Source organism: Capricornis sumatraensis, chromosome 4 (genome assembly GCF_032405125.1).
Source record: "Capricornis sumatraensis isolate serow.1 chromosome 4, serow.2, whole genome shotgun sequence".
Classification (NCBI taxonomy): Eukaryota; Metazoa; Chordata; class Mammalia; order Artiodactyla; family Bovidae; genus Capricornis; species Capricornis sumatraensis.
The window spans coordinates 71,610,574-71,637,469 of record NC_091072.1 but is presented as its reverse complement, the minus strand read 5'-3'; the positions used below and the strand labels follow the sequence as shown (position 1 = coordinate 71,637,469).

The 26,896-nt window shown below is 47.7% G+C and overlaps 2 protein-coding genes across 3 annotated transcripts in view; one reads left to right on the top strand and one right to left on the bottom strand.

The window, feature by feature from the left end:
• CSAD (cysteine sulfinic acid decarboxylase) overlaps window positions 1–19,504 on the bottom strand; it is a 25,237-nt gene extending 5,733 nt beyond the window's left edge. The window contains exons 1-8 of the mRNA XM_068971756.1: window positions 19,442–19,504; window positions 3,712–3,848; window positions 3,299–3,425; window positions 3,131–3,221; window positions 2,697–2,803; window positions 2,155–2,270; window positions 1,408–1,487; window positions 1,040–1,094 (exon numbers count right to left, since the gene is read on the bottom strand). Coding sequence (XP_068827857.1) covers window positions 1,040–1,094; window positions 1,408–1,487; window positions 2,155–2,270; window positions 2,697–2,803; window positions 3,131–3,221; window positions 3,299–3,425; window positions 3,712–3,837 — 702 coding nt within the window. The 5' untranslated portion in view covers window positions 3,838–3,848; window positions 19,442–19,504. The remainder of the gene's footprint in view (window positions 1–1,039; window positions 1,095–1,407; window positions 1,488–2,154; window positions 2,271–2,696; window positions 2,804–3,130; window positions 3,222–3,298; window positions 3,426–3,711; window positions 3,849–19,441) is intronic.
• Window positions 19,055–26,896, top strand: ZNF740 (zinc finger protein 740). 2 transcript variants are annotated; one of them, XM_068971757.1, is made up of 7 exons: window positions 19,055–19,209; window positions 20,063–20,375; window positions 22,738–22,887; window positions 23,225–23,314; window positions 24,087–24,210; window positions 24,507–24,625; window positions 25,606–26,896. In XM_068971757.1, exons 2-7 carry the CDS (start codon window positions 20,367–20,369, stop codon window positions 25,693–25,695), a joined length of 582 nt encoding a protein of 193 aa, XP_068827858.1. In that variant the 5' UTR covers window positions 19,055–19,209; window positions 20,063–20,366; the 3' UTR covers window positions 25,696–26,896. The 2 variants fall into 2 exon arrangements, with proteins under 2 accessions (XP_068827858.1, XP_068827859.1); XM_068971758.1 differs by lacking the exon at window positions 25,606–26,896 and adding an exon at window positions 25,108–25,221.

Here is a 26,896-nt window from a genome sequence, read left to right as displayed (position 1 = left end):
CAGAACAGAAAGAGACTCACAGACTTGGAGAACACACTTATGGCTGCTGGGGGTGGGGAAAGGAGGATGAGAGAGTTTGGGATGGACATGTGCACACAGCTATATTTAAAACGGATAACCAACAAGGACCAACTGAACTCTGCTTAATGCTAAGTGGCAGCATGGACACGGGAGGAGTTTGGGGGAGAATGGATACATGTATCTGTAAGGCTAAATCCCTTTGCTATTCACCTGAAACTATCACAGCATTGTTAACTGGCTATACCCCAACACAAAATAAAGTTTAAGAAAAAATGGTGCTGCAACTATTTGCATGTGCTGATATAAACATATTTTTAAAATTTATACTTAAGTACATAGTTGAGGCATTTTCATGTGCTTTACATACCATTAATTTCAGCCTTATAACAACTCCGTGATCAGTTCTATATCATGCTCATTTTGCAAAGGAAGAAACTGACACAGATACACCATAATTTATCTATTGATGAATACTAAAATGTTTCTTAAAATTTTACACTTCGTCCCAGTGCACACAATTCTAAGCACTTTGTAATGAAAATTTATGGGCTAATCCTAGTAGTAGGCCTCTGAGTCAGTGGATAGATACATTTAAAAATGGTACAGACAGTGCTGAAATGCCCTCTAAGATGGCTGCAGTATCTCTGTGTCCCCCAGGTGAAGGGGCCTCCACATCTCCCATCACTCCAAGTCCACGCTGCTCGCCCTGCACAGACCCTCCCAGCTCACAGAAACCTTCTGTGCTACCCTCCAGGTCCCCAGCATCCCCCCTGCAGTGCTCCCTGCGATTCTACTCAGGGACTCAGTTCTGCCCTTGTCCCAGGGTCTGATCCTGCTCGTGGGTCTCGGCAGGACTGGGATCACCCGGGAGGGAGGGGTCACTTCAGCCCGCCGGGGAAGACAGGCATAGAGTGCAGGGGGATGGGGAGGGGCGCCTTGAGTAGGGCCAGTCAAAGACCCTCCGAGAAAGGAGCAGAGGGGCCCCGCTCCACTGGCCCAGCGCCTCTCACTCACTCACCTCGGCCTTGGCCAAGCTGATCTGCCTCTCCAGATCCTCAGGGATCATTTTCCCTCTGGAAGAGAAAACCGAGTGGGTAGAGAAGTAATAGATTCTCTAGGCTAGGCGGCAGAACTTTCAAGAGCAGGGTAACATGTGGTTAGCAATGGGGAGGCCACAATGTTGATTTTTCCCTAAGAGGGGTAAACAGATCTCAGGGGACAGGGCGGAGACTCTAGCAGGCACTGGCAGACAGAAGAGGCAACTCGGAGGGAAGAGAGCAGGGAGAGAAGTCCGCCGAGGCGTGGGCCCAAGGCCAGAGCCTCTGGCAAGGGGAAGACATGTTGTGCCAGGCTGGGCCTGAGCCACGCAGACAGAAGGACCTTCACCTCTCATCTGCCTCGACCACTCGGACACTGTCGGTGCCAAGTCCCAGAAAAGCGGCTCCTTTCTTGATGGAGTAATGACACTGTGGGGGAGGGAAGAGGGCAGGGAGGGTGGGGAGGAAAGGGACTGGTTAAATGGCTGGGACCCTGTAGACCAGGGCTTCTCAAACACTCACGTGCCTGCAAATCACCAGTGTGTCTGGTAAAGAGGCAGATTCACATTCAGTAGGTCTGCACAGGGGCCAAAGGCTCGGCATTTCTAACAAGCTCCCAAGTGATACTGATTTCCCTGGTGGCTCAGTGGCAAAGAATATGCCTGCAGTGCAGGAGACACGGGTTCGACCCCTGCGTGGGAAAGCTCCCCTGGAGAAGGAAATGGCAACCCAGTCCAGTATTCTTGCCTGAAAAATCCCACGGACAGAGGAGCCTGGCGGGCTACAGTCCGCAGGGCTGCGAAGAGTCAGACACGACTTAGTGACTAAACAACCAGAAGTGACAGTGATGCCACTGGTCCATGGACCACACTCTCAGACTGTGTGCACGGCACTGGACGCCGCTCCGCTACCCCAGACAGCAGGCAAGGTGAACAGGGCCCTCACACAGCCCCTTTGGTTGGAAGGAAGCACATCCACCTACAGGGGAGGCCAGCCTCAGAGGAGAAGGGTCTGGGCAGGCTGAGTTGCGGGTCCCGGACTCAGTTGGCTGGAGATTAGAACCGGGAGCCCAGGGTAGGCCTGTGCCTCTTCCCACCTCTTTCGATGTGAAGAGGGCCAGGGGCGGCAGTGCCCGGAGGCCCCTCTGTTTGCAGTCTGGGTATCGCTGATAGCGGGCCAGGTTCACAGCATACATGTTGGAGATGGAGCCACCTGTCACAGGGAAGGAAGGGGGTGGTGGCAAGAGGGAGTGGCAGTGGGTCAAAACTGGAGCTTGGCTCTCCTGAACTCTCCACCCAGAAGCACAAGTGACTGGCTACCTGGCCATGGGTTCTGAGGATTTGACAAATGGCATGCTAGTGACCCAGAATGGCAGCATCTGCAGATCTCCTGATCACCCCGCTCCTCACCCTGGGCCGATCCAGGAGCCTCCCTCCACCCCCCGCCAGGACGGCAAGAACCAATCCCGTGGACTGTTTGGCAAACACAAGGATACAGGAGACTGGGCAGCTTCTCTCTGGTTTGGCCCAAGCCCAGTTGGAGAAGAAACAAAGGAGAATCACCCCTCCTGGCCAGCCCAGAGAAAGAGGATGGCGGGGCAGGAGGAACTCTCGAAAAGGCCCCCTCCTCTTCACATACCAGGGCAGAAGACCCCGTCCCCAGAGCTCCAGCCCACCAGGGCCCGGAGTTTCTTCAGCACCTCCTCCTCCATGAGGACAAACACAGGGGCGATTTCGTACGTGTACCTGCCAGGGGAGGGAATGATGAGAATGGGAAAGAGACTGGGGGGGACCCTCAGAGGAGGTGGAGAGTGTGAGTGAAAGGAGGGGCAGAAGAGACAACTGGCTTGGTGACAAAGAACCAGGAAAGAAAGAATGAGAAAACACTGGACCCGGGATACAAAAGAAAGTTTGGGAAAGGAAACCCAAAGCGTAGGAGGGGAAAGACTCTGCCAGCAGAGATTCCCCGAAAAGAGGGGGCAGACACCATTCTCCTATCCTGTTCCCGGGGTCTGTCTCCCGCAAACCCAAATGCTTTGTGGGGTAGAGGGTGGGGGTCCTGGGATGGCTCACTGGCTGGTGTTGAGGCTCTCTGTGACAATGCGCCCGGCCAGGGCATGGGGATCCAACCCTGAGAAGAGCTGGTTGAAGAAACGAGGGTGACCTGGAGAAGGGGGACGCAGGCTCAGAGTGGAGCTGGGCACAAATTCCAGATACACCTCCCCCAAGCCCCAGACGCACAGGTCTTCACGCTGTATCGGATCACGGCCCGGCAGTGCTCCAGGATCTGCTCCTGTGACTCGCCCTCGTGCCGCAGCTCCAAGTCCAGCAGCTGCTTCAGCTCCTCGGGCTCCTTCCACTCACAGACCTAGGAGAGCACCACAGGAGACTCCGGGGCCACCGAGGCACCCAACTGACTGGCTGCCTAAACCACATCTCAACAGACAACAGACACCACAAACTGGCACTCAACACCAGTTTGGAATGTTTTTCAAGCAGCACATGAACAAAGGTAAATAAACAGTATCTGATCCAGTATGCAATCTCTGAGGTACACAGTCAGGCGGTAATGGGTTCTGGGGAGAAGCCTGGACAGAGGAGGAAAGCTCTGAGTCAGGTTTGATGGACAGGAAGAGGAGGGAGAAAAGACCCACCTTCTCGGAGGCATTGGTCCCTTTTCGAATAACCTCATCCACCACAATCCCAAACACATCCTGGAGCAAGGCTTCTGCAGCCACAGGGTCCCCATCAAGGGAGAGGAGCGGTTGAGAGTCAGCCATCAGGAGAAAATCTGTGAGCAGAGCAGGAGTTATTCCCTACTCAGCCTGTGGACCCCACCCAGACCTAACCAGTGAGACCTAACCTAACCCATTCCTCAACTCCGGAATGGGCCTAAGGCCCAGCCTTCACTGTACAGATAAGGACAAGTGAGAGCATCCAGGGAGAAAGTCAGCAGAGATGGGCGGGAAAGAAAAAGGAAGTTAGTGCTAAGCAGGTAGAATCCAGTGGCCCCTGCTCACCGAAGGCAAAGGTGGGAAGCTTACCTTTCTGCTCAGGTCTCTGTCCAGATAAACTGGAGGCAGGGGACACAGTTGGCTTTTTATAGTGTTGGGACCAGGGCAGCAGAGGGGGCAAGGTATAGGCAGCAGTCACATGACCGTGACATCACTCTCATGACCTTTGCCCTAAAGATTTGGGACAGGGCCAGCAGGTTGAGATAAGTTTCCTGAATAATCGTTAGCTGACACGATGAAGGGAGGAGAGAAGATATAAGGCAGAAACACCTCCACTTCAGGCTGGAGGGGAGCAGAGAGGAGAACCAGCAGGACATCGGACTTCCCACCGAGAACCAAAGGGCCTGAAGAGGGGATAAGAGAGAGGGCTGCTCAGCTAAGAGATAAGAGCAGGGAGTGGGGCAGAGGCAGGAAACTGCACCTGCTGACCCTAGAGGCTGAGGTGGGGAGAGACCTGGAGCAAGACTAGGGAGGCAAAATGGTTTAGGCAGGCCTCAGAGGTGGCTCAACCAGTAAAGAATCCACCTGTAGTGCTGAAGACCTGGGTTCAATCCCTGGGTTGGGAAGATCCCATGGAGAAGGGAACGCCTACCCACTCCAGTATTTTGGCCTGGAGAATTCCATGGACTGTAGAGTCCATGAGGTCGCCAAGAGTCAGACACGACTGAGCGATTTTCACTTTCAGAGGCCAATCTCTTTGCATCCCAACCCCTGGAGTCATCTCAGAACTGTCCTGATTTCTAAAGCCCTCTCCTTTGAAGAGAAGGAAGAAAGAAAGTCACACTGAGGGTAGCAGTTCGATAAACAAGTAGAGTCCTGTACCTTGCAGGCTGAGCCGCTCAAGAAACAGGGAGTGGCTGTCTAAAGTGAGCGCCAACTGTGTTCACACCAGGGTGAGGGGGGAGGGGGCACCGTCTAGATGCTGATCCCCAGCGCCCCTCAGGAGAAGAGGAGACGGATGAAGGCTGAAGACAGGGGAAGATCTGCAGGGGAACTGGGGCTGTGTCTTGAAGGAGGACAGGAGGCACGCAGGGCCAGGGGAGGCAGGCCACGAGCCGACACTGGGGGTGAGTGTGCTGATTCTTGGGTCCGTGAAGGCACCTGGCCACTGGAAAGATCTGCAGGGACATCATGGGGAGAAAGGCGAGGAGGGCAGGGCTGTACGCATTACGGACAGCCTTGAGTGCCAGCCAGGCCAGGAATCTAGATTTTATCTGCAGAAAATGGAAAGCCATTGAAAGATTCCGTGATGAAAACGATGCGCTCAGAAGACCAGCGTATAGCAGCTGGATGCGGAAGAATGAAATGGCCATTGGTGCAAGCCAGGAAAGAGGTGACCCACGTGTGAACAGGGGAGGTGAGCGTAGGAAAAGACAGGTGGAGGAGCATGCAGGCTTAACCACTTGCCGGTTTACGCTCAATTCAACACTTATGGAATCTACATTGGAGGGGAGGGAAGAGTCAAAAATGACCCTGGGGCTTCAAGCCCCAGGAAAAAGAACAGTGCCCCTAAAAAAAACAGGGATGCACAAAGCGGAAGCTAGATAGAAAGCAAAATTGTTATTTCTTGGAAATACTCATCCAAGTGGAGGGGACAGGGGCTACAAACACTCATTTGGGAGGAAGTCCGGTTCAGTGCTCTGATGAGATGTGAGAGAAAAGCACCCTTGGGAGCTGGGGTATAACCGAAGCCTGGTGATGGGCTCCATTCCGCCTGGGGAGAGAATGCTCAGAGACATGGCCAAGAAGAGAAGGGCAAAACCAAGGCCTAGGGAACCCCCAAATGAGGAGGCAAGAGGATCCAGAAAACATGGAAAGGAGGAATCAACCTCAAAGTGGACTGATCTGACATAATCCACTGTCAGAAGCCACTGGACCCCAATGAACCAGTGGTCCTACGCTTAGACTTCTCCCCAGTAGATTGGGTTTGGGGAAACCAGAGGAGCTGGCCAGCCTTGAGAACGAGACACCCGATCCTTCATCAGCGCTCACTCTGGTTCCCCCGATGGGGCATTTTAGGTGCAGAGGCTAGTAAAAATCGGCACCATAGAAGTATTCACTACATGCCTCACTCTGAACATAACATGCATTAGTCTAATCTTCACAATCATCGAGGGTAAGTTTATGACCCACATTTAAAGATGAGGAAATGAGGCAGGGGAGGGATAAATTGTGAGGTTGGGACTGACATATACACACTACTATATACAAAATAGATGACTAACAATTACCTTCTCTATAGCACAGAGAACTCTATTCATACTCTCTAACAGCCTACATGGGAAAAATAATCCTATTTTTTTAAAAAAGAGTGATATATGTATATGTATAAGATTCACTTCACTGTACACCTGAAGCTAGGGCTTCCCTGGTGGCTCAGATGGTAAAGAATCTGCCTGCAATGCAGGAGTCCCAGGTTTAATCCCTGGGTGGGGAATATCCCTTAGAGAAGGGAATGGCAACCTACTCCAGTATTCTTGCTTGAAAAACTGGAAGAAAAGCTATGACAAACCTAGAGCGCATATTGAAAAGCAAAGACATTACTTTATCAATAAAGGTCCATCTAGTTAAAGCTATGATTTTTCCAGGAGTCATGTATGGATGTGAGAACTGGACCATACAGAAAGCTGAGTGCTGAAAAATTGATGCTTTTGAACTGTGGTGTTGGAGAAGACTCTTGAGAGTCCCTTGGATAGCCAGGAGATCCAACCAGTCCATCCTAAAGGAAATCAGTCCTGAATATTCGTTGGAAGGACTGATGCTGAAGCTGAAGCTCTAGTACTTTGGCCACCTGATGTGAAGAACTGACTTATTGAAAAAGACCCCGATTCTGGGAAAGATTGAAGGCAGGAGGAGAAGGGGACGACAGAGGATGAGATGATTGGATGGCATCACCGAGGGACATGAGTTTGAGCAAGCTCTGGGAGCTGGTGACGGACACGGAAGCCTGGTGTGCTGCAGTCCATGGGGTCGCAAAGAGTCAGACACGACTGAGCAAATGAACTGAACACCTGAAATTAACACAACATTATAAACAAACTACACGCCAATAAAAAATTTTTTATTAAAAAATGAGGTAACAGATTTCAGAGACAGTATGGATATAACCTGTCTAGATCACACAGCCAGCATGTGTCTTGAGTTGGGTCTGGACTTTGAAGCCCCCATCCTAATTTACCACGTTCCACAGCCTCACACAGGGCTCCCTTGGCCAGAGCTTGCTGTCGTGCAAACACCTCTGGGCCAGGAGTGAGGACACCTCACGGCCTGTTTCTATGAAATAAGGGCTTCAAAGAGAGAACCGCCAAGACATCTGCTGGTGTTGATCAGCTCGAGTCATTGGATACGACAAGCAGGCCAGTAGGGCAAAAAACAGGAGGGAACAACTGGTGAAGAAAGGGAGACCCCAGCCTGGACGGGGGCTCTTTCCAAAGCTCTGAAGAGAGGTCTGCATGGAAGATGTGGCTGTGTCCACCCGGCCCCTTCTGTATCCATCTGACCAAAGTCACTGCTCAGAAATGAAAGGTGGGTGCTTCCCTGGTAATTCAGTGGTAAAGAATCTGCCTGCCACTGCAGGAGACACTGGTTTGATCCCTGATCCAGGAAGATCCCACATGCCTCAGAGCAACTAAGCCCATGTGCCGCAACCACTGAGCCTGTGCTTTAGAGCCCAGAACTGCAACTGAGGAAGCCCCATGTGCTAGAAGAGCCTGTGGCAACAAGAGAAGCCACTGCAATGAGCAGCCGAGCGCTGCAACTAGAGACCAGCCCTCACTTGCTGCAACTAGACAAAAGCCTGCACCACAATGAAGACCCAGCACAGTCAAAAATAAAAAATAAATTTAAAAAAGGTTTTAAAAAAGAAATGAAAGGTTGAGGTGAGGGCTCTGAACACTCAGTCTCCTCCAGGGGTAATGGGGAGATGAGGCATCCGTACCCTCACACTCCATACAGAATCCTGTCTTGGGGATCCGAGGAAGGGAACAGCCCTTGCACACACGCAGTCTTCTTTTTAAAAAGCAACGGTGGGGAGGAGTGGCGAAGCAAGAGGGACATTAACCCCTAAAATAGAATAACAAAGCCAAGAAACAAGAATAAACTTAGGGAGGGCGCTTTCACCCCTGGCTGAGAAGATGCTGCAAGGGCCGAGCAGGGTTCATTTGAAAACTGCCACGTTTTTCTGACTTCACGGGATCTCCAGTTCATAAATTCCTCCAACCACCGACTCCTTTGTATCTTTCTTTCCTTTATTTACACAGCCCGGGGTGCACAGTCTGCTGCTTCAACCACCCTTTGTCCAAAATCCTCAACTCCCTAGCCCTAATGTCCTTCCACCAAACTCACCTGGCAGGATCCCACTCCAGCTGGCCGGTCCTTCTCTTACCAAATCCACCTGGACTGTGGATTCTGCTAGTGAAAAACCACCTAAACATTCAAATTGGTTTTGCTATAAATTCATGGTCTCTGTGCTCATTCCAATTAAACGTGGCAGATTAAACACGTATGTTTACCACTACTCCTTCCTGAAACCCCACTAAAATTACATCAGTGGAATTTTAAATCCTGAAGAATAAAACAAATGAGAGACAGGAGGTGAGAGATGTCAATAACTAGAGGAGAGAACGCAGATGAGAAGTGGTAACTGGTTCAGCAAATAGCAGAAAGTCAAAGTCAGTCTGTCTGTAGGGGGCTATGCCAGAGGGATATAAACTGATTATTAGGGCAAAGGCCCAGAAAGGCTCAGGAATTTACAACGCTAGGTATCCTGGAAGACAGGATGGAGAAGCACAACTGAAAATATGAAAATTAGATGAAAATTTCTAAAAGGAACATTTAGACCCCCACTTTCCTCCCCTGCCCATTCAGCCAAGTGACTCAAGAGGCAGGAAGCAGAGAAACTGAAAGTCTGGGACTTCAGGATGTCAAGGACAGCAGGAGGTGAGGATGAAGCTGTAATGAATACGGGGAAGATTAGGAGGAAGTAACCTATGGCCAACTCCTTTCTCCCAACCAATGTTCAGAGTCAGCGGCCAGAGGTAAAGCTTCCAGGAGACTAGACACTGACCTCAGTGAGACTCTTCTTTCAGTCCTTGACCAACCACCTAGTCAATGACGCCCACACGTTAATAAATACATCCTCTATGCACTTGGGCCTTCCAATACGCCTTAGTGCCTACTCTTAAATGAGAGCAGACACAGCCCAGAGCTACAGGACATTTGAGCAAAGCCCCTAATGTGAACCACAGAGGCAAAAACAGACAAATGGGAAACAAAGGCATTTGGTAGAAGAGGAGAAACCCAGGAAGCAGAAGAAAATGGAAGATATTGAATCCATTAAGAACAAACAGCTTGCTGTCATATGTACTCAGAGAAGCAGAAGCTCTAGAGTTTTAAAACTATGACAACTGAAATGACAAAGTCAAGAAAATCACACAGAAGATAAAATATAAAGAGATGGACAGTAAAAGAGAAAAGAACTTTAGAAGATCAATCCAAAAGTCTCAAGAGTCAACTAACAGAAGTTACAGGAAGAGAAGGGGCGGGGAGGGGGAGGAGGAAAATACTAAAAATTTTTAAAAAGAAAAACTTTATAGAACCGAAGGATAGACCAAAAGGATCCACTGAATGACCAACAGAAAGACAGATTATAATACTGTTTCAGAACAATGGAGGATCCAAAGACTTCCAGAGACAAGACTAAACAAACACAGCAAAGCAGGTCGTGGACAAAGGACAGAGAATCAGAACACAGCAAACTTTGCCCAATGCAGGAGAGAGGTGAAGGGAATCCCCAGGACTATGATGAGGGCAGTAACCATCTTCAGAGGCAAAAAGCAGCAGTGACTCTCCTTGACTGAACACACAACACTGCCTGGCAAAATCACTATTCTGCTATTGACAGCTCTACCTCCAAGTCTCTGGAGCTATGATTTCAAAATTTTCCACACCTCTCAAATGACTGACCCATCAATCTTGTCCCTGTTTCCCTCTCACTTCAAATTTCTCATAGCAAATAAAAAGCCATCCAAACTCACTCTTTCTGTCACCTGCACTCTGGAGCCCTCCCTTATTCAGTGCCTGGTATATACATTCCAGGCTTCCCTGGTGGCTCAGCAGTAAAGAATCTCCCTGCCAATGCAGGAGCCGCAGGAGATGTGGGTTTGATCCCTGGGTCGGGAAGATCCCCTGGAGAAGGAAATGGCAAGTCACTCCAGTATGCTTGCCTGGGAAAATCCCATGGACAGAGGAGCCTGGCGGGCTACAGTCCATAGAGTCACACAGAGTCAGACGTGACTGAGCGACTGAACACACACACACACAGTAACTTTACATTTAACTTTTTGAGGAACTGCTGAAATGTTTTCTAAAGTGGCTACACTGTTTTATATTGCCATGAGAATTTGCATTTCTCCGCATCCTTGCCAGACTTGTTATTGTCTGTCTTTTCAATTACAGCCACCTGCATTTGTAAGCTCAGTAAGCATTGCCAACATCCATAGAAGTGATACCAAATGTATGAAAGAGCCTGTGTTCTCAGCCTCAGTAAGAGTGTGCTGTCAAACTTCTGAATTTTTTAAACTGTAGGAGTAAAAATTACCTTAATATAGTTTTAGTGGAACTCCTGTATTAGTTTTGCTGTGATAAATAATGGATTCAAAACTCCATTGCCTTGAGACTTCCTTGGCAGTCCAGGGGTTAAGACTTGGTGCTTCCACCGCAGGGGTGCCCTAGTTGGGGAACTAAAATCCCCCAGGCCTCATGGCAGAGCAAAAAGAACAAACAAACATTGCTTTACAACAGAGATTTATTTCTCTTTCATGGCTTACACTGGATTAGCTATAGCTCTGATTCATGTACCTTTATTCCAACATCCAGGCTGAAGGAACAGCCCCTACTGGGGACACAACGTTCTCACTGCAGAGAGGAAAAAAAGCAAAAGGCAGAGAACACCATGCACCAATCCTAAAACTTCAGCTCAGACCTAGCACGTGGCACATCTGGTCAAATCCAGTTGACCAAAACAAGCCCTGGGGTGAGTGGGGTAAGGATGTATAATCCTCCCAGAAGTAGGCACTGCAAAGCGCGAGGCGATGGTTGACAACTGGATGACAATCCTCACAACTGGCCACAGGCCCTTAGGATTTTGCATTGTTTCCCCTTAGCCCACATAGCCCACCTCACTCATCTGCTTTACCAACCTGGCCCTGTAGACGGCTGAGTTGGAACCACTGATCTAAAGACTTTCTCTCCTCTTCCTTCATGGATACCCTCTTGATTACCCCTCCCATTTCTTCAACTCTCTTTCCCACTACCCCTTTATCATAGCATTTTACATTGTCTAAACCTTTCACATGTTCCCACCTCCAGCTACCTCCTCTTCTCAGCCAACCTTAAAACAGTTAGCTCCACTCCATTTCTTTCCTCTCATACTTTCCTGAGCCCACTACCATGCAGCTTCCACCTTCAAGGCCAACGAGAATGTCCCTGCATCCAAATCTAACAGATACATATCATCTTTATCCTACTTGACCCCTCTGGGGCCATTGGATACAGTTTGCATTCCATCTTGAAATATTTTCTTTCACCGGCTTCCATATGACTACCCCTGACCACTTCCTTAATTCTCTTTGCCTCTTCACCTTCCTCTGGCCCTCCCTCGAGAGCTGCTCAGGGTTCTATTCCAGGGCCTCTTTCATTTGTGTTCTGCACCTCTCCCTGGACACTCATCCGCTCCCAGGGCTACAGGCTGGTGACTCCTCCATCCCAGAGCTCTCTCACCAGCCCCGATCCATGATGCCACCTGCCTAATTTGGAAGTCTCATAGGACTTCACACTCAAATGGTCCAAAAGTGGGCTCATTATCAGCCTTCTCAAATCTCTTGTCGAGTTCCCTGGTTACATGAATGGTACGTACCATCTTCTGAACCCTAAACACTAACTGAGTGCCTCCCTCCTCCTCCTTGCTTGACTTTTTTTTTAATTTTTATTTTTAGTTTATTTTACTTTACAATACTGTATTGGTTTTGCAATACATTGACATGAATCCACCACGGGTGTACATGCGTTCCCAAACATGAACCCCCCTCCCACCTCCCTCCCCACTGCTTGACTTTTTTTTTTCCTTTTTATTTAAAAATCTTCAAAGGTTACTTTGTCTTTCTCTCTCATTCAAAACATCAACACAACACTAAAACCTGGATAAAGCTTTTTCTTCTGGGTGATGTTGTAAAATTCTTTTCCTTAAAAGCACTTTAAAAAAGCAGTGGTAACTTTACAGCAGAGAAACCTGATGGACACCACCTTATCCAAGTAATTGAGGAATTACATCACCAATGGTGGGGCAGACAGTCATTGTGGGTCTCCTGACGCGAGGGATGGAAAAGCTCTCAGCCTCACTGCTGCCAAAAACGTACCACCTGAATTTAACTATGAGGAAACGTATCTAAATTGAGGATCATTCTACAAAACAACGTAGCCTGTAATCTTCAAAAATGTCAGTATCATGAAAATCAAAGAAAAACTAAGGAGCTGCTCCAGATTGAAGGAAACTGGAGACATTGCAACCAAAAGGACCACGTGATCTTAAATGGGTTCCTGGATAAGGAAGAAAAAAAACTGCTGTAAAGAAAGTCACTGGAAGAACTGGTGGAATCTGTGAATGGCCTGATCACTGCATTGCAGTTATGGAAGAGAATGTTCTTATTCTTTGGAAACATATGCTGAAACATTTAGCAGCAAAGGAGCGTAGTATATGCACTTTCTCTCAGTTTAGAAAACAATACTATGTGTACGCACCTACAAGGTTTTTTTTTTAATATAAGAGCTTTATTGAGATATGATTCACATACCACAAAGTTCACCCTTTTCAAATGTACAATTCAGTACTTTTTAGTATAGTTACAAAGTTGCACATGGATCACACTATCAAGAACATTGTCATCATCGCCAAAAGAAACCCCATATCTATTAACAGTCACTCCCCATGCATTTTTTTAAAAAACTGGAAAAGTCTTCAAAATACTAACTGTGGTTATTTCTAGGTATTGGGATTATAGACGATTTTCATTTTCTTATTTATGTACTTCTATATTTTTATAATTTTCTGTGATAATTCCATTGACTTATGTAATTAAAATAAAGATTATTTTTAAGCAACATAAAAGAAGGAATGAAGGGGCAACAAAAATTCCAAACTGTATACCAGGTTCAAGGAATGACCCCATTACATCGTGTGGTTTCCTAACTCCTAAAATTCACTCCCATCTAAAAGGTCTACCAGGTGACCAAGGTAGCCAATACCGCTCATTTCTACTATGCAGCCCAACTGGCTCTGAGAGAGGAACGGGTTCAGCTAGTTCAACAGTGACTGAGTATCTGTTGCCTGGCACTGCCCCAGGTGCTGGGTGTCTGCTTTGCTCACTTCAGCTAACAAGTCACGAAGGAGGCCAGTGCCGAAAATTAAGGCATGCTCGCTCCCTGGAGAAAGGGAAGGCTGGTTAACTCCACTCAATTGGCCCAGGGCAGCCTTCAAAGAGAAAACACTCCGACCCTCCTGAAGGTGATAGAGAGCTGGTGGAGGAAAAGACTAATTTGAAAAGACCAATCTAATGGGTAATCATTAAAACACAACTTGAAAAAGTGATGGGGTGGGCCTGAAGGGAGGGTGTACCAAGGAAGCTGAGGAAGGCTGCCCAGGAGGAAGCCTGCATGAGGGCAAAGGGATTAGGGCACGTGCTTCTTAAAGCACTTTCAGTCAGGTTTATTTACTGTTAGAAAGTGAAAACACTGACCTCTGCGCTGTCTACCTATCACTCCAGACTCAACCCCCACGTTAATAGTGGTTCCAGTTCCTGTGTGTAGTGTCTTCTGCCCTTCTGAAAGACTGTAAATTCCTGGATGGGGAGAGGTCTATGTCTTATGCTTCTTTAAGTAAACCATGCGTGCATGCAAGTTTAGTAGTGTCCAACTCTTTGCAACCCCAAGGACTGTAGCCCACCAGGCTCCTCTGTCCACAGAGTTCTCCAGGCAAGACTATTGGAGGGGGTTGCCATTTCCTTCTCCAGGGGCTCTTCCCAACCCAGGCAAATTCTTTACCACTGTGCCACCTGGGATGCCCTTTAAATAAAGCACCAAATACAACATAAGCGTTCAGGAAAATATTCGTCTTCATCTTTCCCACTCTTCTCTTCCTTCTGCCAAGTAGTAGTAGTAGTGGAAAAGATGAAAATTAATACTTTTTCTGAATGCCTATTTTCTATTTGGTGCTTTACTTAACGATAAGACTTAGACCTCTCTCCCTCACCCAGGAATTTACAATCTAGAAGGGGAGAAAACACTACACATAAGAACTGGAGCCATTACTAATGTGGGTGTTGAGCCGGTGAGGGAATAGGTAGACAGCAGCACAGATGTCTTTTGCACAAACTTGAATGAACTGTTTCCAGGTTCTGAAAAATGATGTTTCACTTCACTTACATATGATGTGTATAAACCAAAAATCAGTGTTAATGATACTTTAGAAGATATGCAAAGGGTTTTTTCTTCCTTCTTAAAAACTTTTCACCTATGATCTCACTTGGGCTTCACAGTAGTGCTAGAAATTAGCCTGACTCTCATCTTCAAGTCAAGGACTCTTGTACCAGACAGAGCGAAATTAATTTGTCCAAGATTACAAAGGTGACATCTAGGCTAAGACTACATCTCTGGTCCCTTTTAAGTCTGGCATTTCTCACTACTTCTCACCACACAAAAATCAACTGCAGCTGAGGTAAAGGCATAAAACTGAAAATATACAACTCTAAGAACACCAAAAGGAAATACAGGGAAATATTTTTATAACACTGAGGCAGCATTTCACAAAAACCCAAAACCACAGGCAGATTTGACTACATAAAACTTGAACAATTCTGTTTAAAGAAAGATGCATCAAAGTGACTAAAGATGATTCATGGCTTTACTTCCCCTGCCCCATCATCATTTTACCTACTCACTGTTTTCCAAAATGGTCTTTGCTCTCTTGCAATTATTCCTTTCCTTGCAAATGTAAAAGTCACTTTAAATTCCATGCAAAGTCCTGTTTTAATAAGAATTTAACTTAATCTAAAGCAAAAACTTTGTCTCTACAATATTAAGTCTTCCTATTCATAGACATGATAAAACTCCACCTAATCAAGCATTTGGGGAAGTTCCTGGTAGACCAGTGAGTGCTTAGGACATGGTGCTTTCACTGCCCTGGTCCAGGTTCAATCCCTGGTCCGGTAACTAAGATCCCACAAGCCATGCAGCACAGTCAAAAATCATAATAATCAAGCCCTTTTTGTCTTCCACTAAAATAACCTGATTTTAATATATAACTTGCAATTTCCTTAAATTTACATCTATAAATGTAAACTTTTTTTATTGTGAATGGTATCTTCCTACAATATTTTTATGGTTGATTATTGTTCTCATTTTATTTATATAAGTTGTTTGTGAATTATACATCTGGCAATGCAGCTGAACTCACTGGCTTTAGTATTTTGTCAATTTGATTCTCTTTGTGAATGGATATATCATGTGAAAATACTGAATATAAAAATATGAAAATTGGCATTTCCTGGTGGTCCAGTGGTTAAGAATCACCTGCCAATGCAGGGGGCAGGAGTCCTATCCCTGGTCCAGGAAGATTCCACACACTGTGGAGCAATTAAGCCTGTACACTGCAACTACTGAAGCCCACACGCCCTAGAGTCCACACCCTGAAATAAGAAGCCATCGCAATGAGAAACCCATGCACTGCAACTAAAGAAAGCCCACCTGCAGAAACGAAGACCCAGCACAGCCAAAAATAAATAAATAATAATAATGACTCTGGGTGGCCAGCAGCTCTAATAGAATATTAGTTTTGATTGTAAACATTCTTTTCTTATAACTATTGTCATAGAAATGTTTCAAATATTTTCCCACAAAACACAACTTCCACTCTTAAAAAAAGTTCAAAGATAAATGAAAAATAAGAGAAAAAATGTTAAAAGCATATGACAAATGAAAAGTTAGTGTAACATGGAGAAGATTTCTACCAATAATAGACAAACGATCTACTTTTTCCTTAACAGGCAAGAGATGTGAACAGGGAGTTTACAAAAACAATTAAAATGGTCAAAAAGCAACAAGAGATGCTCAACTTCACTATTAATGATATGCAAATTAAAATAATGAAATTACTATTTTTTACCTATCAAGTTGGCAACTGTATAAAAAATTCATAGCATCTAGTTTGCAGGAACTGGGGACTTATACACATGGCTCTGAATGTGTAAACTGTTACAAACCCCTGAAATTCAATTTCACAGGACCTATTAAATTTTAAATCCCCATTTCCTACCTATAAATCTATCTATAAAAACAAAAGGATCACTATAAGGATGTTCATACAGCATGGTTTATAAAAAACAAAAAAACTGGAACTAACCTGAATGTTCATTGAGGATGGGCCTAGACAAACTAAAATACAAATTGCTGGAATACTGAAACAATTTTTAAAATGTGAAACTACTTAGAAGATGTGTAAAACACTTTTGTCTGGTCCACTGTGGTGCTCAAAAACAAATTCTGGATGAAATAAAAAAGTTTTTATGAACACAGAAAAAAGCCTGGTGGTATATACAACAAACTGATAAAAGTCACGACCTTCAGGAGCATGGAGTAGCATACAGATGGCAATATGTTTTTTGCCTTTTAATTTTTTGTGCTGTATGGATTTATTAAAATAAGCATGAGCTATTTTTTTAAGTGTTTATTGGCTGAATCAGGTGTTAGCTCAGCAGCCTGCTAGGGAAGTGCAGCACACGGCTTAACTGCCCAATGGCATGCGGGATCTTAGTTCCTCCACCAAGTATGGAACTCACATCCTACCCCCTCCCATTACAGGCCATTCTTAATCACCAGACCACCAGGGAAGTCCCTGAGCCTTTTTTTTTCTTAATTAAAGATTTACTTCTGATAATCTCACTCAATTTTATCTGTTCTATGATGACCTTAAGACCACAAAGATTTGCTGTCAATTGGTAAAAAAAAAAAAAATGGAGTGCTCACAGACATGAAATCTATGTACATAAAGTGGCTGGAAATTGTCTTCATTCATAAAGTTTTTTTTTATTTAGGCATCTCCATTAATTCCCCTACACTCACAACCTGACAGCACCTAAATAAAATGAACATTTCCTTCCATCAAGTGCATTAATGCATAGTCCATCTCTAGCAGAAACTGAAAGTGTTAGTCCCTCAGTCGCACCCAACTCTCTGCAACCCCATGGACTGTGGCCCGCCAGGCTCCTCCATCCATGGAATCATCCAGGTAAGAATACTGGAGTGGGTTGCCATTTCCTTCTTCAGTCGATCTTCCCAAGCCAGGGATCGAACCCAGGTCTTCTGCGTTGCAGGCAGAACTTTTTTACCCTCAGAGTCTCTGGGGAAGCCCATCTTTAGCAGGAAAGTTGGGAACAGAATTTAAAGAAAGGCTCAGGAGTTTTCCTAATGTAGCCGGGCCAACGGGCCACCCTGCATTGCCAAATCTCCAACGAGACCACAGTTTCCTACTGAGGAGAGCTTATGCCTTTTCGGGGAGGAAGCCAAAGTTAGATGCTGGATGGTCTAGAAATAAAGGCGGAAGCGCTATGAGGAAATCAAAAACTTAACATTCAAAAAACTAAGATCATGGCACCGGTCCGATTACTTCATGGCCAACAGATGGGGAAACAATGGAAATAGTGACAGACTTTATTTTCTTGGGCTCCAAAATCACTGCAGATGGTGACTGCAGCCATGAAATTAAAAGATGTTTGCTCCCTGGAAGAAAAGTTATGACCAATCTGGTATTAAAAAGCAGAGACATTACTTTGCCAACAAAGATCCGTCTAGTCAAAGCTATGGTTTTTCCAGTAGTCATGTACGGATGTAAGAGTTGAACCATAAAGAAGGCTGAGCGCTGAAGAATTGATGCTTTTGAACTGTAGTGTTGGAGAAGACTCTTGAGAGTCCCTTGGACTGCAAGGGGATCCAACCAGTCAACTCTAAAGGATATCAATCCTGAATATTCATTGCAGGGACTGAATGCTGAAGCTGAAGCTCCAGTACTTTGGCCACCTGAGGTGAAGAGCCGACTCTAGAAAAGACCCTGATGCTGGGAAGGACTGAAGGCAGAAAGGGACGACAGATGAGATGGTTGGACGGTATCACGGACTCAACAGACATGAGTCTGAGCAAGCTCTGCGAGATGGTGAAGGACAGGAAGCCTGGCGTGCTTAAGTCCGGGGGGGTCCCAAAGAGTCGGACACGACGGAGCGACCGAACAACAGGAGAGTCCTATGCATTTTCGGAGGTGAGGAAGCCATTATGACATACTGGACCGTCTAGAAATAAAGGCGGAAGTGGTATGAGGAAATCAAAGGCTTCGGAGTGCGCTGAACATGCCAGGGAATCCTTTCTCAGACTAGACCTGAGTGTACTCAGCAAGAGCGTGCAAAAAACTTCCCTCCCGGCTGACGGGCGGCCCTCGGAATCTGCAGATCTGCTCCTGATGGAAAGCTCGGGTAAAGATAATCTCGACAGAGCTACGTGAAAGGCCTGGTACGAACTATTCTGGCAGTATTTGGAGCTCCAGACTCATAAGCGAAGGGAGAACATCTGCGAGGAAGGGAGAGTGATGACGCTTCTTCAAGGAGTCCTTAGCAACTCACCTAGCAAAACCCTCAACAAACACTCGGCACCCCAACATTTCGGGGCCTTCTTTCCTGCCCTGAATCAAGATGGCCGCGAGGGCGCGCCCGCAACACGGCGCACGCGCCGTACCGCCGGTCCGCCCTCTTCCCGTCCATCTGCGCGCTGTCGGCACTGCCCACTCACCAGCTGCACTCCCTCGGTGCGCCCTCAGCCTCACCCCCTTTCTGTCGGCCCCCGCCCGGAAGTGGATAGTGTTGTAGAGAGGAGAGGACAGAGGGGGAGGGGAAGTGCTTCCGGGGAAACGGGCCCCGGGTTGGTGTTTGTAAACTTGCCTCGGTCCCGGCGGGGGCAGCGGCGGCCACGGGGTTGGCACGGAGTGCTGCGGCCTGGAGGAGGCGCCGCGCAGCGGGGGAGACAACGGGAGGCCGCGCCTGGCAGGTAAGAGCACGCCCCAGGGAGCGCAGCGTTGTGGAGGCAGGCGGCAGCGCTCCAGCAGCTCGCAGGCCGTGGGGCACCGCGCGGGAAGGGGGAGGGGAGGGAAGGAGGGGCCCGGGGCGAAGGGAGGGCGCTCCCGAGGAGAGGTAGGGGCTGCGCGCACACCGCCGTGCGGTCGCGTCACCGGCCGGACTGAGGGGGCTTGCTCGGAACGGACGCGGACGCGAGCACGCACCTTGCGCGCTCCTGGGCTCTCCGGGTTCGTGCGGCGGGCGCAGCGGCTGGCTGGCTGGCGGATGGTTGGCTGGCTGGCTGGCTGGCTGGCTGGAGGGAGGGAGGGAGGGAAGATGGGAGGGAACGCGCAGCGTTGGGCTTCGCCTCCTTGTCTTCCACCTCCGCAGCGAGTTTACGTACCTTGGGGCGGTCTCGGAGAATGCACACGTGTGGGCCGGCCTGGGCTTGTACTGCTGGTCCAGTTTCTGCCTGCTGCTCAAGCGCCCAGCGTTAACCCCTGAGCTTTTCTCCACTCCACTTCGGGTCGCCTTGATAGAGTGCGAGCTTCGCGGGCCGGCCCACTGGACACAAAAGCCCTAGAGGGCCTCCGCCCCCTTCTTCCAGTCCTAAGTTGGCAAATCCTAGCAGTTGGCCTGCTGCAGTGCTTCCACTAGAGGCCGAAGTTACTTTTGCTCCTGTCGATGGCCTGGAGACCAGTTTCTTCTCATGACCTAGAAAGAGAACTCTGATGTCTTCGTTGAGAGTCGCACACAGAGCGCCTGGCAAAATAGTTCAGCCCACTGAAGGTTGTATGGCCTGAGAATGTTGCACCTAACAGCTCCATTTCCCTTTCTGGTTTCAGGTTTCTGAAACAAATCGTGAATTTCATTCAGAGAATTCAGCTGGAAAACCAAGACTGGCAGACTTTTTCTTCAGACAGTAGGCAGGAGCCAAGCAGAGACCAGGGATTCTTGGAATATCTATTTTTACTTTGGAGGACACTAAATTCTGTTTGAAGACAAAGGCATTTCAGTATGGCAGCAGGACTGAAGGGACACGAAAGAGTTGTTACAGTGATTTGGTGACAGTTCTTCAGACAACAGTGTCTTAAGGAAAGGTGGAGCAAGAAACTCGAACTTTTGAGTTGCATAAAGTGAGAAATCAGCATGGCTCAGGTAAAAAGCTCTAGAGTCCTCCTCCTTCAAGATCACTGGGAAGCATGTTTGCAGTTTCACTCTTGAATGCTGCCTTAGTCAACATACTGACCAACCCAGTGAGCCAAGCTCTGTATTAAACACCAGGGGGAGATCTAGAGGAAGGAAAGGAGACAGGCCACAGCCCCTGCCTTCAGGGAGCTTCCAGTCAAATGAAGGAGGTAGGCTATACTGCATCACAGGCCTTGATGGGACATTTACAAAGCAACATGTACTCAGTTTACACTTGGTACAGCAACTTTTGAGGGGCATGAGGGAGTAAACAGTCTGGTGAATGGTTCATTTGTTTTTTTTCAACAGGAATTTATTGAGCTCCTGTTACATGCAAGGCATTGTGCTGGGGATACAAAGATGAATAAAATTGACCCTGACCCCAGCAGGCTTCCAGGCTAGTTGGTTTGGGGTTGGGGGAGATGAAGAGACAGTCTGTTATTTATCTTTATATACACAACACTGCCTGGTGGCTGGCTAGTAGTACAGACTCAATGAGTCTGTTGATTGAAGGAATATGCAATAATAGAGGTATGTACACCATAGAGGAGGGAATGAGCCTTCTGCCTGGTTGAAAAAAGAAGTTGAAGCTGGAAGGATGGATAGGATTTTGCTAGATAAACAAGTAGAACAGGGCATTCAGACAAGGACAATTGCCTGGGCAGAGACTTAGAGTCCTGGGAGGGTGTGGTGAGGTGGGGAGTACCGCGGGTAGTTTGCTAGTTACGGAGGAAAGGATTGGGGTGGGGGGGTGGATGGTTAAAGACAGGAGATAGTGCTAGACAGCCACGTTAGGGTGAGGGAGTTGTTTCCTGGAGAAGTAAGCTGAGTGTGACTGAAGGGCTTTTTATCCCTTGCTGAGGAATTAAACTTTATTCCATAAGGAATGGGGACTCTCTGAAGAGTGTTAAGCAGGAGAGTGATGTCAGATCATTGTATTTGGAAGGTACTTGTCCTTCCAAATCCCCTTTGTGGGGACACAAGATGGATTGGAGAGACAGGATGGCTCAACAGGTTATTGTAGTTATCTGGGGAGAAAAGCTGTCTGTAGCATCCCCGCAGCTTTTGCCAGCTTCCTTCCAGGGACCCTCCTACCAGCCTCACCAGGAAGAAATCACTGGCTTTCTTCCAGCTGCATGCATAGCTTCCTTCTTTTCCATGCAGAGGAGGAGCCGTGCAGTTTCTTCTTCCTTTGTTTGCAACCCACTTCACAGCATCCTGTTCACTCTAGCTCTGAGAAGACTGCTTTTCCCTAACTGCTAACTTTGTACTGGGGTGCTGCTTTTGTATGTTAACTCATCAACCCTGTGAGGGTAGATACCATGGTAAACATTTTGCATTTAAGGAAACTGAGGCTTAAAGAGGTGGAGTAATCTGCCTGAGATTGTATAGTGCAAACAGCAGAGTTAAGTCTCGCCTCCAAACCTTTCCCTCCGAAGTCCTTGAAGATGAGAGAGGGGGTTCCTGGGATGTGCTGATCACCTGAAAGGAATTTCTTTTTCAATTTCGTGCGGAAATTTGCTGACCACCTGTTTCTTAAAAGTGTTTCTTCAGTAAGAAAAGGATATTGTCTAGTGCTGGCTAAATAAAGTCAGTTTGAAGAATGTAGCAATTTTCCTAAATATCCCTTACTTAAGTAGTTTTTAAACTATGTATGGCAAGGACTGTGAGAAATATGAATATGCATACGTAAATGGTGAGGACAGGGAGGAGGAGGAGAAATTGTATATGCAACTCGAAAGTCTTCCCAAGTGGTTTAATTTTTATCTTTGTTATAAAATATAAAATTTTTATATTTGACAACACTTAGAGAATTTTAAATCTAAGGGGAGAAATGACCTGATTTTACTGATATGCGTTTGTAGAGCTTGAGACTGTACATTTGGCACCAGTGAGATCTGCCAGTCAGAAGCGGGTTCTGTGTAGCTAAGTGTCGTCAAGAAAGAAAGAAGGAAGTTCCCCTAGAAATCTCCCATGTCAGTGGGTCAGCAGGACAGACTCTTGGTATTTCTAAGCCTCGTGTAGCTTCAAAGTAGTATATAGATACACATTTTACCCAGCACAGTGCTAATGATAAAAGTGTCAGTAGCATCTGATTATTCTCTTGGTCCGTGTCTGAATGCTGACAGCTGACAAAATGAATAACTAGTCCTGGTGAGATGAGTTAGGGAGGACTCTCGAAGGAAGCAGGGTTTTGTGGTGAGGAGGGACGCTCCTTGGAGAGAAGCCGCACATTAGTAGCTGGGTGTTTAAGGTAGTTCTTTGGAAATTGGCAGTCTGTTTTTGCCCTGCCCTGCCAGGTGACCTGACACCTCATCTCCTTTCAACTTAGGCAAGTCTCCTGGCTTGTGAAGGCCTAGCAGGTGTGAGTTTGGTTCCCACTGCAGCCAGCAAGAAGATGATGCTGAGCCAGATTGCCAGCAAGCAGGCCGAGAATGGAGAGCGGGCAGGTAGCCCTGATGTGCTGAGGTGCTCGAGTCAGGTACAGCACTTGAGTCCATTGCGGCACCTGGGGGTCGGGTGGCCCAAGCTCTCTGCCAGGAGGTGCCCAGCTTTGAGTTCTCAGTGCTTCTGTTTAGGGAAGTGGGAAAGGGGATACAGCTGGGCCATGAGTATGGGTATTTTAGAGGGTACAGGAAAGGAAGGTCTTTCCTGTACAACAGCTTGTTAAAACCAAGGTACTTGGAGAGGAGATGGATGTGTACTTTCTCTAAACCTCTGGGGCAGGTGATTCACAAGTTGTCTCAAAGCACCTTTTTTGGCCTCCTGTCTTGTGTTCTGAGATTGACTGTGCATTTAGATTTGATTTGTATTTAAAGGGCCACCGAAAAGACAGTGATAAATCCCGGAGCCGCAAAGACGATGACAGCTTGGCTGAGGCCTCTCATTCAAAAAAGACTGTTAAAAAGGCAGGTAATGGGGAATTCCTTGGCAGTCCAATGATTAGGACTCCACGCTTTCATTGTCGAATGCTCGGGTTCATTCCCTGGCCAGGGAACTGAGATCCCACAAGTCACGCAGAGTGGCAAAAAAAAGAAGAAGAAGGCAGGTAATGGGGAAACCCCCAAACTGATTCAGTTTGGGAATAAGGCAGCCCTCTTCTTTCTTACACACTGCCCTGGTGGCTCAGAGGTTAAAGCGTCTGCCTCCAATGCGGGAGACCCGGGTTCGATCCTTGGGTCAGGAAGATCCCCTGGAGAAGGAAATGGCAATCCACTCCAGTATTCTTGCCTGGAGAATCCCATGGACGGAGAAGCCTAGTAGGTTATAGTCCACGGGGTCGCAAAGAGTCGGACACGACTGAGCGTGTCTCTGGCTCAGCCCTGAGGGCTGGTGAGTGAGCCACCCTGACCCCATCCAGAGACCACTTTGGCAATTGATCTCTGCCCTCTGTGAAACATCCTTGGTAAGGGGAGGGTCGGGGGAGCATGAGGTCCTGTGGCAGAGGGGCAGGCAGTCTCCCTCTAAGGTCAGTTCAGAGTGCGAGGTTTGACCAAGCAGACAGCTTGCTCACCCTACCTTCTTCCTCCAAGGGTCTCTTAACTCTGAGGGATATGGGAGATGACAGCATCAGAGAAGTTACTTTGTCCAGCAGTTGAAAATAGGGCCAGGGCAGAATGGAGGCAAGAAGGGGGCAGAGGGATAGGATAGCCTCATGACGTGCCTGACTCTTGCCCCCAGGTGGTGGTAGTGGAACAAAATGGTTCTTTTCAAGTAAAGATTCCCAAAAATTTTGTTTGTGAACACTGCTTTGGAGCCTTTAGGAGCAGTTATCACCTCAAGAGGCACATCCTTATTCATACCGGTAAGTGTTTTGCGCACGTTCAGAGGGGGAGCGTAGTCCGTAGTTTCTGTTATGTTTGTGTGTAGCTTCTGTTGGGTTTATTTTAAGGAGTAAGTATTAGAAATAGGGGAGGAAGGTAAGTGAATGAAGCGGAAGAGATTGTATGTATCTGGTGTTGCTGAGACCAGCAGCTTTGGGAACCTTTCCCCATTAGCTGTTTACACATTACTAAAAGGTAAAGATTTCTGGGAAAATAACTGGAGTGAGGTCCCTGCCATGTATACCTCCTGATGCTCCCTTCTCTCTGATTGGGCCAGGTGAGAAGCCATTTGAGTGTGACATATGTGATATGCGTTTCATCCAGAAGTACCACCTGGAGCGTCACAAGCGTGTACACAGTGGGGAAAAGCCCTACCAGTGTGAACGGTGTCACCAGGTAAGCTCACGTGTCATGCATTCACACCCACACACAAACTTTCTTCCCCAATAGCCAGGGCTCGCCTCCACTCCCTGCTTGACAAGGGGCCATCTCGCATTCCTGGCCATGATGGTGTTAGTACATCGGGGTGAGGTATATCTTTCTGGCCTTATATAGATATACCTTTCTGGTCCCTTGGGGAGGAACCATTAGAATAATTGTTAATAATAGCGTTTCTTGAGTGCTTACTGTGCACCAGGCACAGTGAGACCATGTATGACGTTAACTTCACATTAACTCTGTGAGGTAGCTTTGTTGCCTTCATTTTGCCCATGGGAAAATTGAGGTTTAGAGAGGTTGGGTTTCCCAAGGACACAGCAGATCAGGGATAGAGACGCATTGAATGGAACTTCAGGACAGGTGCACTTAGGAGGAAGAGAGAAAAATTCCTGCCCTGGGGGAGCGGTCAATATCTGATGTATTGTGACTGTAAAATCCAGGACCAAAACGAGACAAGAACAAGAGAGGAGAAGTGATAACAGTGAACACTGGATGCTTTGCTGGGTCTCAAGCTTTGCTCCGCACTCTCAGGTTGTATCTGCAGAACACTAGAATGAAAGCTCTGTGGGGCAGAGACTTTGTCCCTCTGGTTCTCCCCTCTGTCCTCAGCCCCAGGAACTGTACCTGCCTTGAGATACTGAATAAATACATGACAAATGAAGCAGCCGCTCTGTGAGTAGGCACCTTTAGTCCCATTTTACAGATGCGTGGACACATTCAGAGCTGAGATAGATTGCCCAAGGTTGCATGGCTCCTGTGCGCTAGGCCAGGATTGAGACTTCAGCGTTGTGTTCCTAACCACTGTGCACTCATGCTGTCTGTACATGCCAAGGGAACGTAGAATGGGACCTGCGCCTCTCTCATTTGGGAAGGACAGCTCTAGCCAATAGGTAACCACGTTTCTTCTCTCAGGCACTTAACCCTCCGTTTCTTCTCAGTGTTTTTCTCGGACAGATCGATTACTCAGACACAAACGGATGTGCCAAGGGTGCCAGTCCAAGACTTCCGACGGGCAGTTTTCTCTCTAGGCGCAGGGGCCCCGGGTGGTGGGAGTGATCAGAAGAATCCACCGAAGAGTGCACCCCCTCTGGTCGGATGGTCCCACCGCCGCCCCGTCTGTATCTGTCTCCCTCCTGGAGGAGTGGACCCAGGAGACCGGAAGAGTGCATCAGGGGACGGCAGGCCCCAGAGCTTCAGCTCTGTAAATAATCTGAGACTCTGAGTATCTTGGGAAAGTTCCTTCAGCATTCCTGGGTGGGGAAGCTAGTCCCCAGACCCTCGGCTGAGGTCACAGGTGGGGACTCAAGGCGCAGGACCAAGACTGAAGTGTGGCTCCCACAGCCCTGGACTCCTGCTGGCAGCTGAAACGGAGGAGACTGGGGAGAGGGCTTGGTTGGTTCTGTTCTTGTTTATCCAAAAGCAGTTTCAACAGGCACACTGTGGAAATAGGTAATATGGAGGTGTAGAGTCCTGGTCAAAGCAGGGACTATGGCTGGTCCAGCCCTCCCCCAAATTTGAGTTTTTAGTTGCAGTTGATCCTTGATGTTCCACAGCCCTGTACCTCACCTCCTGTTTGAAGGAGAATAGGATCAGGGATGGCAGCTGTGCTTACTTTGGCCTCCTTATCCACTGTAGGGACAAAAGGAAGAGCAGTGAGGGGACCAGACAAGGGCTGGATCCAGGAAGACTGGGCAGGTACCTCTCATTTCCTTCAGGGAAGAGCAGGAGTTGTGGCCCGGGCTATTGCAGTGGCCGGTGCCACACTGGTACCTAATGGGGTCAGCTCAAGTGCCTTTTGGAGGAAACTTGGGTGAGCGTGGCCCTTGAAGCCCCTTCCCTTTCTCTCTCTGGGTAGTTGATTTTGGAGATAGATTTTGGCTACCTCGCTGATACTGACTGACTCCTAAGCCAGACAGAGGTGTTGAGCAAGGAGTTGTGGATGTCACAGTGGGTTCTTTCTCCTTGTGCCCTCTTAGGAACCACCCAAGACTAACCCCAAGTTCGGTGACAGCTGTTCAAGAAACAGAGAAATTTGGTGTCCCCTGACGTGACTGTTGAGCAGCGTTGAGCTGATCTTCTCGCTCACGTCCTATCACTGTATTCAGGTAGAGGAGATAGGGGTCTAGCTTTTGGTCCCAAAGGAAAAGATCTTGGCTTCCTTCTTGATGGCCGTCCCTACACAACAAAGAACTGTGGGGGGGTGGGGGGGTCTGCAGAGAAAACACCGAA

Excerpts from the sequence above, each read along its gene's own strand:
- ZNF740 (XM_068971757.1), top strand. Across the intron at positions 24,211-24,506 it reads GCACATCCTTATTCATACCG|GTGAGAAGCCATTTGAGTGT; the intron begins GTAAGTGTTTTG and ends TGATTGGGCCAG. Across the intron at positions 24,626-25,605 it reads AGTGTGAACGGTGTCACCAG|TGTTTTTCTCGGACAGATCG; the intron begins GTAAGCTCACGT and ends GTTTCTTCTCAG.